The following is a 22,003-nucleotide window of genomic DNA, read 5'->3' on the forward strand; positions in this document are numbered from 1 at the left end:
ATCCATTATATCCAAGGCCCTGTATCCGTATTAATTAACCTCTGTGGATTTGTCATATTTTTATTAACCAACCCGATTTTTACATTTATCATTCCAGCTGGAGGTGTGGATGCTAGTTACAATGATATTTTGTCAGTTGAATGTGATAGCGGTTTTCATCCATTACTCATAACTGACTCCAATCAGTAAATGAGAAAAGCTTGAAGTCATAGTTTTTCTTTCCATTGGCGTCATAATTGATGATGCGATTACAGGAACTACATATATGGGTGGGATCCAGTCGCATTTTCGGATGGTCGGTGATCACCCAATCCGCTGGACCTTTGCCGCACATCTGACACGTAACGTTCACCTGTGAGAAGAAAACATCCTATTATAGAAGGGAAACTCATATCGAAAGAGAATCGAACACTTCATGTCGCCATATGATCACGAAGAACATATAAATTCAAGGGATGCTTCAGCGCAAAGTTTCCAAACCATCAGATACTCTTGGTAGTTGCAAATCCCTGATGATAAAAGCGCAACAGCTATCATCGTCTTCGATATAAGCATTTAGATTTAATAGAAGATTTAGACCAGTTTCATAATCTGTATATAGTTAAAAGTATACCGTTCATGAGTCTAACTCTGAAAACTGTCCTCAGAGTCAAAATCACTGTAACACAAAACGTCATAGTGACAATTTTCAGATTACGTGAATTTAACATGTTATTTCTAGCTATACTTTTTGTATATTATGAGCAGACTAAATGTAACCCTATAATAATGTTAAATTTTATAAATTTAACATACATAACATTAAAGGATAAGAAATATTACTATGATAGTAAAAACCTAAACGCCTTCTATCCATCGGGATATGGTTTAGTTAATTCGATATTATACCCTTCGAATTAACACCATATCCCAACTTGTCTACACGATTTGATGCCTCAAAATCTCGTTTTCTTGAATTTGCAAGAAGCTTTTATTGAGGTGTCAGGATTACTATAATCAGGTCTAAAGTCCGACCGCCAATTATACTTCAATTATTCTTTCAAATCGTTTGCCTTTTTAAATAACTCCTGATTAATTCTTCCTGCAACGATGTCCGGACAGTGTGAAAATCAATGTACTAACGATTTTGGTCCCTATCATGCCATAGGCATCATTGCCCATTGCATGAGTACTGTACTCGTATTTGTGCCGAATTTTTTTTTTTAGAGAAAATTCTAATTTGTCACAACACCTCTCGTGTTGTTTAACAATAATTAATTATTAGCTATGGTGTCGATTAAAAATAAGTAGTAAAAGTGTGATAATACTTTTCGTTGAAAAGTATTATAAAGAATGATAATCAAAAAACCTAAAATATTATACCTGTTGGTGCACCCTTTGTCCCAAGAGCATGGGGTAATTGTTGATGTCAGAATCATCGCGTTGTTCGTTCAGAAGACGAATATCGTTGAACACGACATGATGTTGACAGTCTCCGTTATGCATATAAACGTAAGGACGCCCTAATCGGATGCTGAGATCTCGAAACCTGTAATACGAATATTACTGACCCAAAATTCGATGTAGTGTTCCATTTTTCATACTCCCATGTTGGACAAGCCCCAAACCATAGCGAGGAAGAGAACAAAACACGAACAATAAATTTTTAACTGAATCGCTAAAATGTGCGCTCACGTCCAACTTCTATTAACTAGATGCAGCTACTTGCGTCATACTCGTTATTTGCCTCCTGCAAATCCCCAACCGATAACAAATAGTATCGGCTAAAGATCTGCGATAAACATGCTCATAACATATCAAAAGCTATGCGTAAATCGGACGAAAATACATAAAAAATTTTCTGGCCATGCTTTGAAGTTATGCTCGCGTTAGTTAGGACACATAAGTTAGGACACAAAGACTACAGGTTCTAGTAACATCTAATATAGTCTAAGATGATGGAATTGATTCAGACAGTATCTTATAATTACTAATGTCCATTTAATTGTGACCAGTAACTCGTATGACTGCATGTACGTTTATAATAAATAATGAGCCATGGGGCCGCATTACATATAAAAATATTTTTTGTATATTTGCCATTACTTACTTGACACCAACAATATCTCGAACTTCAAAGTCCCCCAGTTTATTATCGGATATCCATTTGGCAATAACATTGGGATAATCCCAATTAGAACAGTAGAACGTATCCTCAATGAATATGAAGTAACTGGAATCATGATTAGATAGAAGGTAACCTATTCTTTATTAGAAATCGTTTCAACTTTTGTAGTAGGCGTTTTTAATTCAAAACACCATATTCAGTACTTGTTCTGAAACTGTTCACCATTCTATCAAATATAGGTATGCGTGATTGCTTTCTATTTGCAAATCTATCCAAAACATAATATGTAATGATTGTTTTATTTACCCTTTGATGCGATCTAAGAGAGGCTTGACCATATTTAGCGCTTCTGGGTGATCTGCAAAGTCCCCAGGACGTGCATGGCCTGACGTGCATTTAAATCTAGAAAGCAGATCAACACAAATTAGCACCTCAGCATTTGCTTAGATGACGATTTTAACAGAAACACGTGCGGGTTTCACTATGACGCGATCCGTATAGAAGCTTGGACAAGTCTTGGGCTATAAAAATCAGAAACCTGTGACGTAAACTCCGTTAACAATACGTAGCGTGCACATCGTGGGTTATTACATTGAGATTTGCAATCCATGCGAACCGTTTTCTCATTGTTTGAGCCAATGTCTATGTTCGTATTGATTGTTAGATGCAAAGAAAATTACAAAAAGCTTTATTAAAATCTAGTAGTCTAGCTTTAGTTACTTTAGTCTAGCTTTAGTAACTTTAGTTAGTTTATGAAGTAATATGTTTACGATTGGCAAAGCTTACCTGTTTACAAGACTCTGGAGTTCGGTCGATCCCAAGACTGCGAATTGACCAATTAGGTCGACAAAAGCCGGGGTACCAGTAGGAGGTGTTCGGAATAAACTAACCGTTAAAGTAGCTTCGAGCCATCTTACACGGGGTCCTCCTTCAACTATTCGTGGACCTGGAGGCTCTGGAAACGCTGGAAGCCGCAAGTCAGTCTTGAGCGAACCTAAACGCAACATGCACGACGAGGAGGCATGCCAAGGACGACTTCGTTGAAGATCACTATAATCAGCGATGGGCGAAATTACCCCACACAGAAAGATATGCATGTTAATCATGGCCTTCGACTAAGCATTGTTCATAGTAATGTTTATAATGTCATATAAACAATCTATAATGCAAACAGTACATCCAATAAGATCCTTATATTTAACAAAGGGGTCTTTATCCTCTTAGTTATTACATGACCTGTGGACTAACCTTTTGCGTATTCGAAGCGAAATCCAGCCATCATCATTGTCTGGAATAACTGTACAGTCAACTTCTTCGCACCCACACATTAGTTGCGAATGCTCCATAGCGACGCTTAGAGATCGAAAAGTTTCGTCGTCAACTGACATCATCCGGTGAATAGTCAAAGCTTTGTTCACTTCCTAGAGATGCACACATGCGTCAGACCTGTTATAATGTATAGTATTTATTCGAATCATACGTACATAGATCACGAAAATCACATAACAACAAGAAGAGAATAATTTATAGATTCAAAGCGTTCTAGTATATTAATAGTAAACCAGACTAGACCTACAGCGACAGAAAAGTAAATAAATTGTAAATGCTGAAGTGATACTAACTTCATACTCTCTGCTTGATGTTGGTTTGTAATGCATGTAAAATGCTAGCACGTTTCCTGCCTTACCACCACTAAAATAATCACTTTGGCAAGTTGCGTACAATACGTACTGCTTATCAACATAACTGTTCTTACCGTTGTCTCTCGCAGATACACAAACGCGGCACCCGTAGCTAAGTGATTTGCTGAGAAGCTGTCGATAAACTCGGAGACTTTAATCAGCTCGGAACAACCCGGGCCCTGAGCAATGCCGTGAAGGTCATCTAGGGTCTTTGGAGCCTTGTTTCTATTTTCATTTGGAGAGTCGCTGTCAAAGGCCATTGCCTTTTCTCGTTTGCAGACGCGCTAAACACGCAGATAACTAGTCCTTTTCTTGGCTAAAATAAACTACAGACCACGAAATGAGCTAGTAAGTTATGTACAAATCAATTTAAGAAATGCTAGAATCAAACACAAAGTGAAAATTTTTCCATCAAAGAACGCGTTCAGAACTGGAAGATGGGCAATAATCTGCACGCAAACTAACACCTTTAAACGAACAAAACAGGAGCAAATCTGTATTCTATTATTCCAACTCGGTCACAACAAACAAATAAACTCAATTTATTGAGCAGCATTAACAAGGGATTGTTTAGCGACGATAGGAGTTTATAATTCACTATATGAACTAGTCGGTCACACCGGGTCAGCGTAATCTTGTTGACTCTCTATTTACTAGCTTGATAAAAGAAAAATCCTTTTGATGCATCGTAAGGTGCGTACCGGTCGATCAGCCGATGTCTAGTCTTATCAAACCTAATTTTAAGAACACGTTTTAAAGCAGAGAAAGCTGTCTCATTCATGTTTCATTTTAAATCGAACGTTCCTTATTTATGGCACTGTTATCATTGAGTCGACAGCGGTGACCGACATGGAAGTTGGCGTCTAGGTCACAAAAACAGTAACAATTGTCATCAACTATAAACTATTCGAGGGAAAATTCATATTACACTTTTCATATTTTCCCACTATACGTTATTATTATTTTATTACATCATTTTCACACTATCTTTTTCAGTTATGAAATTGATATTTTCATATATACTAGGGAGATTTCTGCTGTAATTATCAGCGCAAATGTGTACAAAAATAACAAGCCATATGATTCTATATGCCCTAGCTACAATTATAACTAGGTAATTTTATACGCTATTGATCATCTCCTGAGAGCGACTTCATCCACCGTATTTGCGGTTCCTTTCAAACCTTCGTTAGCTACCGTATTTGAACTACAACTACAACTACAAGACATTCTATTCGAATGGAAAATGATTTATTAGAAGGTGTGTGTAAAGGTTTTTATTCGCCTTATTTTCAAATGAAGGTATTCAAAATCAAAACTATCCTAACCCCCGCTAACGCCTACTAAACCTAGAACCACGTGAATATCGAGTTCCAACTCCGGAAAAGATACGCTTGTTTCTTGCTATAGGTCAGCCGCGCGACGCTAACGCAGTTTCGGGCGTAAAGCGCAAAATGTTCTTTTTTAGACATTGTTTGGATATTTGTTCAGGCCCCTCAAAGGCAACATCGTCTGATCTATTTTAGGAGCATCAAAATAATATTTCTCATAATTCAATCAAAGGCATTTTAACGCTGCTTTTATATGATCTGACGAAATGATACTGCAGCCTGAAATAATCTCGAAAGTTATGTCTTCGAATAGGTTTATATCATTGTTTTTTTAGAGCTCACGATGTGAAGACAAACTTATGGGTTTCATCAGCATCAGAATTGTCAGATTGCTGATTAAATATTGTCTTTGTGTTATTATTATCGGTTATCATTTTATGGCTCAACCTATAAGTGTACTCCTTAAGTGTTTGCAAAATATCTCTTACACATTGTTGACATCGTTAACTAGGACGAAAATATGCTTACTCTAAATAAGACAATATTGATCATACAGTATACCCCTTTTTATTTCAACATAGAACACTTACATAGTGATACCTTTGGACTAGGATTTTTTTTTACTTTCAAACATGAGTGATACATCACATATTTCTTTGTAAGTCAGCCACAAGCAATTTGTCCTTCTGACAATCCCTTGAAAATCAAATAAACGCCTTCTAGGCTTTTGATGACATTTGTTGCAGATCAGCTTAAATGTGTTTATGGTTAAAAGGAACGAAAGAAGGCGTGTAAGACTTCTTATACCACCTATGCACTAATGCATGTAAGATAACCATATACTCGTATATATATATGCGTATACATACCTAAAATTTGTTTTATTATCTATTTATTAATAAACTATGTAATTTACAGCAACTACTATTAGCAACGCACCTGTGTGCGGTACCGAACGGATTTCGACCACACACTCTTATATTTTAATGAGGGCTCGTTAGCACTCGGCTGGCGCCTTTTCTTCGCCGGCGCCCCTGAAGTTTTTTTCAAAGTAAAATGGATACACAAATGCATGCTCTATTCTATTGCGCACTGGTTGATCTGAAGGTCGATGGATCGGTCTGTGAGAGCAAAACTCCACATGGTCAACAGATACGACAATACAAGCGTAACCCGCCAAGCGCATAATCTATACGCGCGAGCTAACCTTTCTGTTAAATGCACAGAGTATTGGCAGGATTACAGCAACATTTAATAGCTCACTTGCCATAACATAAATTGGCCGTTGAACCATCAGCTCATCTGTGAGCCATTTTTTACTTGTCTTTGTTATCCTCGTAATATGATCAGCTCCTCCGCTCAAGTAGTTTTGATCCTCAGAGACCGACAAACCGGCGGAATACAGGCGTGTTCCTAAATTCGAACGAAACCTCTTATCTCTCGCTTTACCTTCAGATGCGCCAGTTTTCGCACATAAGCATTGATTCCTAGAAAATTCCAAATATGCCACCCTTTTTTTGGTTATCGAACTTCAGCTTCTGCATGACGATAGCGTCAACAATTTGTTTTGCTGTTCGATTTTGTCCATAGTAGTCAATGAAATCTCCCTCTGGTCCAATTAAATACATGATAACCGTATGATCAACGATATAATCATCTTCTTGATCTCGAGGGCCGACGCTGAAGTACACCCGAAATGCCTTCGTTGCACGTGCTAACTGCTCAACCGTACCAGTCAAACCGAGAATTTTTGGCGAGAATTCTGCTAAATAAGATTTAATCGCTTCCTTTGTATCTCGCTCTGGGTCAACGGTAATAAACAACGGCTGTAACTCAATATGCGGGTATTCCTTCTCAATGATGTCGACAATTTTTGCCATCTTCTCGAGTTCATCGGGACAGATATCTGGGCAATGGGTGAAACCAAAATAGAGCAGAACCCACTTGCCGTGAAAGTCTGCAGATTTGCGTGGCAGCCCATTGTAGTCGACGAGTTCAAAAACACCGCCTATCTTAGCCTTGCCCAATACACGTTTGCGCTCTTTTTCGATATTTTGCTTTTTCTCGTTTTTAACGTATAGCATAAATGTCAAAAGCGCGCCACCTAGACCCAAGCCGATGCCCACGGTCCTCCAGGTTACTGGCGATTCGCGCTTCTTAGGTTGTGGGGGAAGTTTGGTTGATTCTGTTGTGCATGGTCGTGACACAATGAAAACTGTATCAAATGTGGACCGCCACCCTGATCGACTCAGTCCATCGGATAGATTTTGTTGTTGTTGTTGCCGTTGTTGTGTGGTGATTCGTGGCACGGCTGCCAGTGGGCGAGCGAGAATTCGACGGAAGAACGCCATTGTCTGCAAAGTGCATACATACGCGTCAAGATGTAAGAAAACGGTCAATATAAAAGCGTATGCCTTGAGAATAGCCAAGCGTTTATGGACAGTAAAACAATTACCAAAGAATATTTTTTTAGAAGTCTGATGAAAAGCGAAAAAAACGCTATAGCCAGTACCTGTTTACATGATTAACTTTTAGGTGGAAAATCAGTTCGAGGCAGAACTGTTTTTTTTTTTGTAGTTCCAGCATTTTCACACGTTTTCACCGTCAGCAAACAATGACGTTCTTCCATATTAGATATTCTATGATTGGCGGAAAAGTAATTATACGCGACCAAAGGCTTAGAAATAAATTCTTCTGTATATACCCGAATTATATCGTTAAATGCTGTCCAAAGAAGGTTGATTTTTCAATACTTTATGTGCATCCAGAACGAAAGACGGTAAACTTAATTAGATATTCAGTGTTTAATTCAAATGATCATGTATTAAACATAATCGGTTGCTTCTATGGCTAATTCGTTTATAATATGCATAAACCTTTGACATAAAACAAAGTCGGCACTCATACTTCACTAGATGTGATCTATTAATCCAAATTTCCCAACAAGTGTTGGCTTTTCCGTTCCTATCGTACAATATTTATAATGATCACACTGATAAGTAGATAATGTGAAGATCGGATAGCTCGTTCAAGGAAAAATCCAATCATTACTGTTTAGGGCACCACCTGAAGTATTCACTATAGGAGTTGTTTTGAATACCCAGGATAAAGACGTAGTGTTCCAACAAAATGAAGCACGCAGGTCCGACATTGCGTCGGCTTTAGAGTGAACTTTCGTGGTTGTGAAGTTTTAAGTTCCCCGACAGAGTTTGTTACTGAAGGAGTCACCGCTTAATAGTAATTTGTTTCGAGGACGACTATGTTCTTTTCAAAACTGTACATATAAGATGAAACATATCGCACGGGCGCAGTATTTATCATGTTGGACTCTATATTTAGTTGTGCAGATACCCTTGCAAGCCCTATACGGCCTGCTTTGTTTCGTTTTCATGCAAACTAAGTCGAAAAAATAATCTAATACATACCCGTGCGAAACTAGCTGCTGATGCCGATCAAGCAGCACATGCACTGACCAAATCAAAATATTTGAATGATCGCGCACGGGATGGCCTTTAGCGCAGGAAAGTTTATTTGAGATTAGTGTGGCGCCAAGTTCGACACAGACATGGCAGACGTATGAGATGATATTTAAAGGCAAACAATTAAATTAGCGAGAATTGTTTTAAAACCAAGTCACATATTTAAATTACGATATAATCAATTTGAAACGTACGTACATGAAATTTCGAATAGCTTTTATTTGGCTTGTAAGTAAATTTGAGAACAAAAGTGCTGTACCTTTAACGTGATAAGAGATTAGCTAGGCGATGCGTCCTAAATTCTAGTGAAATATCAAGTTTAAATGTTTCCGTGGTGTGTGTGTTATTTGAGTAATCACAAGCGTGGTAGTTGGTTGAATTCAAAAGAGGAAGAACCCGCTGATATAGTGAGACAACTTCGAGTGTTCAAGCAAAGTTATCTGAGTCAATTATAATTAATAATAATTAATTGTCACACGTAGCACGGCCTTACGCATAGTTTGAAAGTGTGCAGGTCAGCACAGCACGTAGCTTGCAGTTAAAGGTTCCTCATATTGGCTGGTCTTTCTAGTAAATTTTTTAATTTTCTAATCTAAAATTCTAAAGAAAACACGTACTCTTAGTAATATAAACGCCCAGATATCCGTAGTGCTTTCCAATTAGCATCCCCTACATTAACATGAACAGTTAATTTAATGTTGGAACCGGTTTAATGCGCATATCGGTTAGCTTCTGCAAGTTACCATTTCCTGGTGTTATGGCTTCATTGACCACATATCAATTTCTATATTCTTTTACCACATACTATTAGCTTACTTCCTTTAACGCTATTGTTTGTGGTATTTCTATAGTAGTATTACGTAATGTATCATTCTCTTCATATTTCGAATCGAATTTCTAAATAAACTAAAGAGTTATTAAGCTTTTGTGACTTTCCATAAGTCAGAGAGTTAAAATTATAGACATTATTCAACCATATGGGCAGTTTATTTACGTCGTATTCCGAAATTAGCTATGTAAAATGCAAACAATGCGTTCTGTTGTATACCTTCTAATCAATGTCTATCATTTTCAATAAAGTAGGTTTTAAACAAAGAAGCTGCTTGATATGTTTAGTGTATTTGTGCAATCTGTACTAACGATATCAGTAGCGAATTCAAAATGCCCACAAAATTTTGTAATCAGTTAGTAGATAATAATGGCGTATGGTAGACCTGAAAAAATCTATACATTTCAGGTACCGTACTCCAGCCTTGGTTCCCATTGCTCCAGCACGTGTTTGAGTTAACAAACAAAAAACATGTTTACTGTTTGTGTTTTCGTTAAGTATTTGATAGTATTTATTTTTCTACTACGTGCATTTATTGTTACGCGGTCACGTACAATTAGGTTGTGAGCATTTCCGTCGCCATCGCTATATAAAAAACGAGGTGCTGCGTGAATATGCCGAATTTCTACTGTAATTGGGGTGCGTCGGGCTCTCGACTTCGACCCACCCGCGATCATTGTGATAATCCACTACGGCTGTATCTACATTAAGGGGAAAAGGGAAAAGGCCCTAGGGATATATATAGCGATGGCGTGGCTACGAAGCGTAGTGCGCGCGCTTTACCACTTTTGTACTAAAAAATGTTAAAAAAAAGTTTCATAGCCGCGAGTAAGTTACCGCACTGAAGTTAACGAGTGTTTCGGTTTAACGTCTGATACTACCGTTAGGCATTTCATTAGATAGCGGGCTACCAGTTAGAAAGAAAGTGTCTACGCCGCATTTAAACAGAGGCTACCACGTGTTAGCAAAGTCTAGTACGCGAGCACGTTATCCAGTACGCCATCAGGGGGCAATATATGGTACTAGTGCCGTTAATGCTATTGGTGGCAGGAAGGGAAAAGTCGTAGCTGAAGTTTCAGCGACAAGTTCGTACGAAAATGGACGAAGGAGACAACTCCGTAGGGGAGCGTTTGACATTTAAAAAACAGACACGTCGCCACTGACGCGACTCTTCGCGAGGCTTGTTTCAGAAGCATCTGCTAGGGTTTGCCTGTGTGTTTCTGCTACACTCAGCCCCACACCACTTAGAATCGGTTGGGGCCAGCGTAAGAAAATGGAATGGAGGACCTATACTCATTTACGCGGTAGACGCCAATTTAATTATTAGAGAGCTCCAAGCTGGCATTTTGTTTTGGAACGTTCCTAGAAAAAATCATGATAGTACGGCTTTGTGATTTACTGTATTGTAAATCTTACTGCAGTGTCGCCGACGGACTTCCTGTTCCTTTCAAATCTTGCGCGCAAGTATTGGACGTACCAGTATATATCTAAAAAGATGCAGTGCAAGTACTCTAGTTTAATAAAATGTTTCTGGGCGCATACACAGCAAGCTTTGGTTTCGAATCAAAGCGAACACAGAACTCGTTGTACGGATCCGGGCTTGAGCAATGGACACGTTCCGGTATATGCAAGCAGTGAAAAATTTCTGTCGGTAATGGGCATGTAAACATTAAGAGACAGGTTGTTGCTTTGTGGGACGTTAGCCGATGTCTGAAACTTCGGGGAGAAACACGTGTATTTTGGTGTATTCCAGACCCGGCAATTGGAAAGGTAATGGGTTGTAGAGAGGTCTGAAGTAGGTCTGAATAGGTATTTCTTATTGTGTAGTCCCAGCAGCCAAGAAGGGTCTGAAGCAAGTAGAACAGGCGCCGTAACATATTAGGGCCTGCGTGAGCATGTTGGGTATAATCGAAAAATCTCGTTAAAACAAGCTCTAAGTTGGCTATTATCACATGACAGAGAATGGGGCTGGGAGAGCGCCAAATCATCTGATGGGATATACGTGGGTCGGGTGGCTGAGTATTGCGGCGCCTATGAATGTAAGGTATTAATGTGGGACATTTTCATCGGCAGTTCTATGTAAGACCAACGTCGTGCCAATAAGTCACACTTGGACGAACACTACAATGTGTATCGATTTTTTTCGAAATTACGATGTATGAAAATGAAAGACGATATGGTCCCCAAATAAGCACCTTCTGCGGAGCGATCAGCACATATGCAGGACGCAAATAGTAGGATTACTCAAAGTGAACGCGTTGTCTTCGGAGCGATCCTGAACCAAATTAATGAACACAAGAGAGACGTTGCTAGCGCACTGCAATAAACAAGTGTCATTCTAGAAGATACATACTAAATACATCGAAAAAGCTTGCAATAAGCAGGTGAATTAAGGGTAGTGAGTGTTGAACGGCTTGAAGATCATCATGCAGCGAGGTGCTTGATAACTATTCGTATTTGAAAAATTGCTACAGGGTGCTGTTTACAGTGGCTCGTAGACTTAGTCATACCTGGGTCTAGATAAAAATATGATCCTCTTACGGGAGCTTCTGATCGAATTTTTGGGTAAATTTCTGACCGCCCAAGCAAGCTACATTCATCATTTTGTGAGTCGATTATAGGAAACTATTTCTGGATAGCAGGCGGCAAGTCATCGGCCAGTTACACTGAAAAGATTCAGAAGTTGATGCAAGAGATAGTGACACCTGTATTGTTAAAGGCGCAATGACCGATCCCTGGTAACGAGTTCGCCGGCGATTGAATTATAACAGGTGATCATTATGGTAGGTTGTTTTGAATTACACTCGCGCAGCCTTACGTCGTCTGTCCAAGGTGGTCAAGATTTTGAGGTGTATTTCAGTACGGCCATAAACTCGTTCACAGATTCGCCTTTACGAAGACAAGATCGAGGGAATGTTCTATATATCTTACCTCTTCGTGGTCTTACCATAATATTAAAGAAAAAAATTAGTTGTCCAAACGATTTTGCATTAGCTAAAAACATTCATCTAAAGCTAAATCTTAGGGAAACTACTCTGCGCTATTTTCCATAGATTGCTAAGTCAGTTCGATGACCTTTACGACGATGAGTTCAACAGCCGTTTATAATGTTTTTTTATCCATATAATTAGCAGTGAAACAGTTTTTGAAAGAGAATGTATTTTTTCAAACAAACATTTGTTCTTTCTTATATTAAGAAAAGGCCGGACTTAAGGACTCAATCCTATCAGACCTATCGCAAAACTTTTCTAAAGTATTTACCATAAATATACCTCTCTTTTTCAGAAAATTTCAATATATTTTTCAATGAGGTCCTTAGAAATGATGTTTGTCAGTAATCGTTGGCAATTATTGTATCAGGGAGTTTTAAGGAACCTTAATACAGCCAATACTGTAACCACGTTCCTTTCTTTCTTATGTTTGTCGGTGCATCGACCAGAGAATAAAAAAAACTCAGCTTCATCATGCGAATTTTACTGAATGCAATCCCCTTCGTTTTATCGAATCCGCCTGATCCACGATTATATAGAAACGGTCGTACCTAACGCAATTTTGTGTTCCACTTTCCCATATGCTGTCTTAATAGACAGAAGTTATTTGGGACATTGTGCTATCTAGTGCTATGTAGTCTTCTAGTGTTCTAATCAATCTTTTGATCTTAAACGCCCTGTGCTTTTTGGAACGATGTAAAGGACACGGAAACGATACAGATCGGTATATACATAAAGTACGTAGATCCATATTCCCACTTCAGAACTTTATCAAGCTGCTGCTACTACTATAAATAATTAGAACAAAAGATTTTTAAAAAATCTACTGGATGTTGCGATATCAGTCACCACAGTGTTACGTATTTATTTTTTTTTTCAAACAGCCCTAATATTATCATTATTGTTGTTGTTGTTGTTATCACAGCTATTTGTGATCCATTTTGTACTCTAGCTACTGAATCAATCTAGCTTTTGCGTGATACGCACCAGACATCAGTAAAAAATTACCGATCCATTCTTCTTAAAATTGTTGTTTGCCAACTAGGCTATATTATGTTTTATTGGACGTTTAGCCAGTTTTATGTGCCTGGGGTCACTGCTGTCGTTGCTGTGATCAGGGTAAAGATTCGTATCGTTCCCTTCATTTAATTTACGCCGGCTGAGACCGATCCAATCAAACAAAAAACACTCTGTCATCAAAACCGCAAAGAACGCTGATCTTGATAGTGGTAAAAGCTGACGGCTTCAGGGAGGAGACAGTACACTCCGCCTATCCACAATAATAATAATATAGCGGTGAAACAACAACAAAAAATAGCGTCGTCAAACAAAGTAAAGAGAATTTAGCATAGAGGCGCGCGTACCTTCTATGTGGTCCGTGTATCCGAGCATGTGCATTTCCCGTAATCGATCGATACTTGTTGTTGTTGTTGTTGTTGTTATAGAGTCGGTGCTTGTCGCTAGTGCAGCGGTTGCTCAATGTGGCGCTGCTGTTGCCGCGGCTGTTATCGATCTTGGCGCACGCGACTAGGGGGATTGACTTTTGCACTCATAGCAATTGCTATACGTCCGCAGTGGTTCTGTGCACAGCAAGCGATCTGATTCGTTGGTCGTCATTTTTCGACTTTTGTTTCTGCGTCTGCCTGTTTCGCGCACATATTTACGCTCCCATATGCACTCGTAAAGCTACGATATCATAGGTAGATTCGAGTGCTCTGACTGCCACAGCTTTGACTTTCGAGCTGCAGGCTTCGACTTTTTCGTATCGGCGGAGAAAAGCCGCCAATAGAAGAGATTGCCCTAGGAGAAACGTCATACGTTAAAGCAACGCATGGAAACAAGATGGCGGTATCACGGCAAAGCAGTTAGACATTTCGCGCTGACGCAGCCGACGACCCTTGGAGAGGCTACATATATACTTGGGTGAATGCATTATCTTGTATAAGCATCGCAACAAGTCGCAACTGACAGAAATCGATGCGTACCGCTTTTGTTCGACATGATTGTAGGAAATGGCGGCGGTGGCGGCGGCGGCGGCGGCGGCGGCGGCGACGGGGATCGTGGCTGAAAAGAGGACCACGGCGTTATGCAGAAGATTTTCGGTTTATTTAGAGATCTGCCACTTCCTATTGTTTTCGAATGAATCGATCTGGGTTCACTTTGCGGTTATTTTGCGGTTAAGAGTGAGCGAAATTATACTATGAGCTGTGCAAAGCGGAGTTCGAATTGAACGATTATATGTAATGTATGCAGTTTATCATGGAAATTGCTACACAGAGAGCGAATGATCTTTCATGCAGCATATAACTGTCTTGGATGGACTGTGGGGGCTTAATGTAAATACTTATTGCATCTGTAGCTTGTAGTCCTAGACTTTACGTTCAAGACCGTAGGGTTTTAAGTGTAGATTAGCACTCAAGTTAGTTGAAACTGAAGTTGACTTCAACTAAAAGGCTTAAATATAATGGTAGTAACGATAATAAATAAGTCTAACGATATAGAATCATTAATAATTATGTCTTTGGACTAATTCGCCCTCTGTTGTCGGTGATGACGGTTGTCGATGACAAGTCTAAGCATGTATGCGCAGCACTGAATAAAATTGGCAAAATTATGGAAAATGATACCTCTACATAATTTCGTCAGGCTTTTTTATTTGTAGGACTAAAGGCGTTTTGGGCTAATACGTCGCCAATTATATTAATCTGATTATAGTAGTCTTGTCCTGAGGTATGGGGTATCAGATTCCACACCATCTCAGTCGCCTGCTCTACAATTCTGTAACGGCGAAGATGAATCTATGTAAGGCATTTCAGACTGGTATATGTTTGCATTTTCTTCTCTTACAAACAGTCACGTTGAGAATGTCATGGCTATGACTTAAAGAACAAATCGTCATTAAATGCATATTCTATACGAGTAAAGTAATCCGTTTCCGCTTCTGGGGTCCGCAAGAACTTTTTTTAAACCTGTTATACGTTTTAGCTCGGCATACACAGTTACCTTGAACATCAGCTGATGATCTTATTTTCATGGATGTTTTCACACAGAAAGTGATTTATTAATGGTCACACCCGGAAAATACGGCGGATGTAGGGTGAAATTGGTAGGCAAAGTTAACTTGGACCACTAAGATCGTTTTTCTACACGATCCTCTGTGCTGTTCTTATTCTAGGATAGTCAATCCGACTCGGTGTCGGAGCGTCGCGCATAACGGAGCCATATGAGCCTCTTCTAGATCCAAAAATTAGTAGCGGGTCCGATCGGTTTATCCTTGATGCTAATACGGTGTCTTATAAACTTAATATCGGTGGATAAATCTAACTAGCATAGATTTGCTCCGACAGAAATAAGTGCTTAATTACCACGACTCGAAATGCGTTTTACCTGATTTTTATGCAAGAAACACGTATTAAGTGAAGCTAGCTGACAGATAGGGGCAATTTGACTCGTTTCCCGGCAGACAGAAGTCACTATAGACAATTAATTGTTAAGTTTTCTGGTATCTCAGCAAACATAAACATTATATAGGTAATGGGGTACATAAACATCGAATTTTAACGCACAATAATAAGTTATATGCGTCGCACGTTAACATTTATAGAATACTTATTTGTAACAGTCCGTTCGATGAATGCGAATTCTAATTGATCATAGTGAGATTCCGAGCAACCGTTTGCGGTCATATTTTTTCGGAGCAACAATTTTTCTAGGGACATTTCGTGTAAAACGTAAACTACGTATTGCGGTCGTATTACTTTCTACGGTGAGCGGTAATGCGATGGTAGGTACACGACTTTGTAGCCGTCGCGTCATACGTGACGTTAGATGCTAAACTGATCGTGTTCGGAGGTGTGAACATTGTCCTCAGTGCTGCGGTCGCCTGTCATCGATACGATCTTCAGTGAACACCACCCGAACCAACGCCATACCAAATATGCAATACATCAGAAAGTGACTGCAGTTCGAAAATCGTACTGTTTTACAACGGTAGAAATGGCAACAGCTGTAAAGACCAATAATGGATAGTAAAGCTTCCTTTATGTTCTGCTACCTAGTGTTGCTGTTATTGTTACTGATGACCATTTGTAGAGGCGACTGCTATGGCTTCATCTGTCTTCTCGAATATAATGATGTTGAATACATGTCTATTAATACGTTAGCGATAGACGTGAACTTCCTATGGTCCTTTGAACGAATCGTTTGCAGGCCTTTGAAGCATGTCCCCAGAAGGTCGGGCAGCCAATACAAAGAGTATTTCTGAGCGTCGCTCAAATTTTGCAGATTCGAAGCTCACTACTCGTACCGTTATCGACTTTGATAACGGATCTGGCATTCGACCACTATCATCTGCGTAAAAGATGTTGCATATTACGGAGTCTACTTTACAGTAGAACTAGAGATTTAATATGTTTCACTTTGATTTTGCTCATTTCAAATGAAATCTTTCCGAAGGTTTCGCAAAAACTTTCAAGTTAATTTTGAAAAAAAGCAAATGTTTATGAACACTATTAGCACAGCTTTGTTTGGTACAGTAAAGTCTATGTATTATACATCCGTCCACTCGGGACCTCTAACAATATTCACATTACGCAAATAGAAAACAGCGATATCTACGTATTTGATAAGCGTGATTGTATAGAAAAACAAAAACATTTTGAAAGTTACGGCGGGATCGACCACAACTACTGGCCACAAGCCGCCATTGTGCCTAAGCATGATGCCCGCTTTTTCATGCGTTCTCCTTCGCAGACAGCGTGGCTTCGAGGTGAAGCCACAAGCCAACGTGTGGCGTGCCTTTAATAGAGCACACATTTACCGTGTGCACGAATCCCAGAGGAGAAAGATCACATTGCTTTCTTTATATTTTTCGTTTTTTGTTGCCGTGCGTCATTGTTTCGTTGTACGCAATTGAGGCGAGAGTCGCTTTTCTGAATGAGCTTGTAAATCAGTTAACCCAATTGCACGCTAGAGTTTATCAATAGTCAGTCCTTTAGCAGAATAAAATTTCAGTCTTACGAAACAACTATTATGCTTTGTACCAAGCTTCTACGAAACCCTATGATGGCCGAATATCAGTTTGAGAAGAGTTTTGGATTCTTTGGAGTTAGTAGGCCCTTCTCGCTAGTAACTCGTTGTCATGGCTATTGTAGGTTGTTAATGAGCCATGTGAATTATTATTTTCCATTACTCGATGATGGTACACATAATGTTTGTACTAGTGTTTGTAGGGTTCGACTATCGCTATGACAACTTCCAAGGCTCGTAAGAAGCTTCCAAATGCTCACTACGCGAAGGGGGAAATGTTGTCTTTCAACAGGATTGGATGCGAGACAGTACGTATTGCTGATTAGTATAAGGATAGTACCAGGGTTTTTCAATTTGGACAACTTTATGATGCATAGGAATAGTAAAATGGATCCGATTTTCATGATCTTTTTTTATCGTACCTATCGGTAAAGATAAGAAAAATCTGTATCCATTCAAAGACCTTCGGAGAACTATCAAGGGTTTTCCTACCAGAGAGATTCAAGACATTGAAAGTACCAGGGTGCAGGATTACGAACCTTCCGCAGACAATTTCCAACAAACCTGAAAAAACACACTGGGAATTCGAGAGTTAGATGCTTTACGTTGTAGCAAATTTTCTATCCCAGAAAACACATTGGGGGTCACTTTACTGCGCATGTTTACATCTGACAATTATAACCTTTTAGAACACTAAAATAAAAAAGTTCTAAATGAAGGAAAAAAGTTTCTTGAACTTTTTCCAACAAATATCTTTCTTGTTGATTACAAAGATGTCATTAGCGACGCCTAAACAACCTATCAAACAAACCCAAAGTGTTTAGATCTAAGGCTGTTTAATACACACGGTTTCTATCGATATGCCAATATTTCGCTATTGCGTAGCCTACCTGTTACTTGCAATGTTGCATACTCCAATAATTTGTATGGAACGAATCAGCAAAAGATTTGTCATGACTACGAGTTATTGGTTCGACTAAAAGGTGAACGAAGTGATCATTTGGAATTGTTGACGAACGCCGCTACCGCCGCCAGTAACAACAAAGAGTACCTTTGCTATTTCCATTATGATTCTCGTCTTCAAGGGTAGCTTTGATTGGCAGAATTGCCACGCTGCAACATTTATTCGGTTAGCTAGAGTCTAACTGCTGAACAAAAGTAGGGCATTGGCAGCACCTGACTTACCCGCTCAGAGGAGTCATTTCCTAGCGATGAACCGTTGTCACGTCAGGGCGGATTCCGATCTGTGTGTCAGTCCTGTCGTTTGACTCTTCAACTTATCGGCTGTTTTGTTGTGGTTGTTCATATTCCATCTGGTGGACGTGCTCTGGAACTAATGCGACAAGTGAATTGGCAACGAATTGCAAAAGTTACCAAGGTTGTGGTTGACGTTTTGCTATGATGTTGTCTGCTATTTGACGCTTCGATTGATTAGGGTTTATCCGCTTGATCGAGACTGGCCTTCTGTTCGCCGTTTGATTGGACTTCATACACCTCAGCATCGCTCAACCAGCCGCATCTCATTTAGTGGCGTATATCAACATTCTTTAGACTTTTCTCCATTTTGTGCCTGTGTTCCCGTGTCTGTGAACGTATGAGTATCGTGAGTGTTCTCCGTCATCATCTGCACTATACATTCGTTCATCGCCACATCCCATCATTCCCGCCTTTGTCTTCGCTGAGCTTTTATGTTAGCTTGGACAGCCTTCGCCATCGCCGAAAGAGGCAGACTGTAGCGCAATCACAGTCGCTACCGCGTCCATTGGGGCAGTCCGCACGTCAACATACTACAACAACAATGTTGTCGTTGTTGTGACTGTTGCAGGCGGTAGGCTTAACTACAAACAGCTTCCTACAAGGAAGCCGCCGCCCTGGCTTGTTGTTGGTTTCGCTGCTGGTTCTACGATTTCTATTGCGATTGCACAGATGTTTAGTGGGACGCCAGACACCGACATCTGTTAGACTGAATCGCCGCTCGAAACGTATGCTCTCCCGACCCGCTACTACCGAACCAATCACTCCTCGACAACAGAACAAAAATATCTATCCTCGCACCGGCGACCAGATCGGGCGGACAGGCCGTTACGTAGCGGTATTGCGTCGGTTGGCTGGTCGAAGCTGGCGGCAGCAGCAGTGCCAGCAGTAATAGTCAAATCGAAAGCTTACGAGAGGCTCAAAAATGACCAGCCAGTCAAATGCGTACCAGCATACACTGGCCGAAACGAACACAGCGACAGAGGGCGCCAAAAGTCAGGTCGTAATCATGGCAGCGGAGCTGCGTATATGATAAGTTGATCATTGGCACCCAGACGACACGCGCACATACACACAGCGGCTAAATAATGAACGGACAAAAGGCGGAAAAAATAGATTCAGAATTGTTATCCAGCGAAAATAGCGACGCATGGTCACCGTTGTTAAACGAGTTCATCCATTATTCTGGAAACCTGATTGAAATCCATCGAAATGCGACATTTTGCCAAAATCAGCCAGAATTTGATGCTGAAACGTTAACCAAAGACGTAACCAATAGTTTTGATGGTTGTTCAATTGTGTTCTTTTGTTATGTTAACGTCTCGTGAGGGTTAGAAAGTAATTATTCGTATGTCAAGATGGTTCTTCGACTTCGCTGTCAGTATACCGCAGCGCCTATGCCTGTGTTACTGAAGAGATACGCAGAGGTATTCGATAAATGTGAGGGCTTGCGCAGACACTACGGATGACGGAGTTCGTTTTAAAGGACAGCTTAGGGAGCTGGACATGGGGAACGTCTGTTAGCCTTCCCATCATTTCGATTCGGGTAAGCATGACAATGATATTGCTAGAACTAGAACCTTTCAGCAAAGATATCTTTAATGATTTAACAGAAATTAACTTGAATTTACTGTTTGTAAGAAGTAGCGCTGAGAGAGCGAACGTAACTTGGAACACTCAGCTTTGTAGGAATCCACTTGTCGGTGTTTAGTTGTGAGAACATCCACCGGTGTTCAGGTGAAGGCCGACAACATAGCGCAATTGTAGTCGCTGGCTTAATTGCGCTTTTAACGGGCATGTCTTCAACAAAATACTATACACATAACGGTGAAAGTATCATTAACTTTGGCTAAAGGATTGATTCGTTTGGCGCCAACCTCATGGGGCGTTGTGCGCTGGATCTCTTAAATTTAAATTCTTCCCGACTATAGAGTTGCTATTACATCTGAGTTGACCCTGGTGCCTATCTGACCCAAGCCTACCAGAGAGGTCGGCAGTGAATAGTTACGGCATAAAATTTGAATGAGTGCAACGACAAATTTTCACGACGAACGAAAATTTTTTTTTTTTTTTTGTTAGCAATCTCTGTACAATGCTGCATTGCGTCAGTAGCGTTCTACCTGCATTTTTTCTACACTGCGATTGCCATATTAGTGACGCGGTGCGCTGGCGATGAGGGCCGCAAAGGGGGGTGAACAAGATTATTGCTATTTGCAGAAATACTATTTGTAGTTAGCTATATAAGATTATTCGAAACTAGATACTATAATAGGTTAACATTGTAAAAGCTAGCGCGTACATACGCCTTCTTCACATCACTTTCATACAGATTCAGAAAGATCACAAGCGACAGTTTACGATTCTAAATTGAATGGAATAATATGAAGGCATACTGAATATCGGCAACAAGCTGCTATTGACATTGTCTTAAAAATTATCATGAGAAACGTCATGGCTTATCATTTAATCTATATTGAAAGGGATTATATGTTTGCTATCAATCTGTGTTTCGTCAATGTAAGTACTGGTGTTCTATCATGGGCATTCGTCGGTGTATGCCGGTTTATCCATAAGACCTTTTTCTATTTGCAGATGTTTAATCGTAATGGGATGTTTCAATGTCGTATCGCTGTTGAACTGTTTTTCCGATGAAACAAAAACCAATTACACTGGAAATCAATACTCATTTCGGTACTTACCCTCCAAAAAAATCTGAGACAGTGCCGGTTGTATTAATCCTATCTTTTTTTTTTTTGAAAAAAGAAAAGGTTTATTGGCTGGCGTAAAATGTAGTCAAGATTAGAGAATTGCCGCTAAAGGACGTGCAGTTATGTACATGACCTGTAGTCTTTTAGTCCGTTGTGTCTGATTTATTAGCCCAGTTTCCAACTGCTCGTGTATGATGAAATGAAGGGGTCATTCTGTAGAGATCGAGAATCGAGGCCGGACATAAACACACTTCATTTCGTGCTGGGTGGAGGTAGGCGTTTGAGAGAATGCTTTTAACGGGGGTGCCGGACATGAAGTTCAAAACACTTTGGTCCTCGACAATTTTTCGGCACTAATCAGCAGATTGGTACCATTTATAGTAAAACATATTTTGAGATTTTAAAATAATGATGTTATTGTCATTTTCCTTGTTCTGTATAGTTGTTTTTTCAGCACAAAGTAACGCTTTTGTCATTAGTAACAAGACAATGGATTCGTACCCTATGGCGAAGTTAAACTCAAAGGTTTAACTGTAAAATACTATGAATCGCATCGCGCACTACTGGTCGAGGTGGACCGTAAATGGTGGTGAAC

At 39.8% G+C, this 22,003-nt stretch overlaps 2 protein-coding genes across 6 annotated transcripts; both read right to left on the minus strand.

Moving 5' to 3' along the window:
- Positions 1-44: 44 nt before the first annotated feature.
- Pbp49 (proximal sequence element A Pbp49) lies at positions 45-14,441 on the minus strand. 5 transcript variants are annotated; one of them, XM_022835107.2, is made up of 8 exons: positions 13,783-14,441; positions 3,864-4,115; positions 3,356-3,528; positions 2,894-3,157; positions 2,414-2,509; positions 2,090-2,212; positions 1,363-1,528; positions 45-352 (listed from the first exon to the last, which is right to left on the minus strand). In XM_022835107.2, the coding sequence occupies exons 2-8, from the start codon at positions 4,047-4,049 to the stop codon at positions 167-169; spliced, it is 1,194 nt and encodes a 397-aa protein (XP_022690842.1). In that variant the 5' UTR covers positions 4,050-4,115; positions 13,783-14,441; the 3' UTR covers positions 45-166. The 5 variants fall into 5 exon arrangements, with proteins under 5 accessions (XP_022690842.1, XP_022690841.1, XP_022690844.1 ...); XM_022835106.2 differs by lacking the exon at positions 13,783-14,441 and adding an exon at positions 8,546-8,632; XM_022835109.2 differs by lacking the exon at positions 13,783-14,441 and having other exon boundaries at positions 3,356-3,553; positions 3,864-3,954.
- Scox (Synthesis of cytochrome c oxidase) lies at positions 6,608-7,471 on the minus strand. The gene has a single exon (XM_022835084.1). The coding sequence runs from the start codon at positions 7,469-7,471 to the stop codon at positions 6,608-6,610; it is 864 nt and encodes a 287-aa protein (XP_022690819.1).
- Positions 14,442-22,003: the final 7,562 nt, after the last annotated feature.

The sequence above is a fragment of the Varroa jacobsoni genome, unplaced genomic scaffold, assembly GCF_002532875.2.
Source record: "Varroa jacobsoni isolate VJ856 unplaced genomic scaffold, vjacob_1.0 scaffold_565, whole genome shotgun sequence".
In the NCBI taxonomy this organism is placed as follows: Eukaryota; Metazoa; Arthropoda; class Arachnida; order Mesostigmata; family Varroidae; genus Varroa; species Varroa jacobsoni.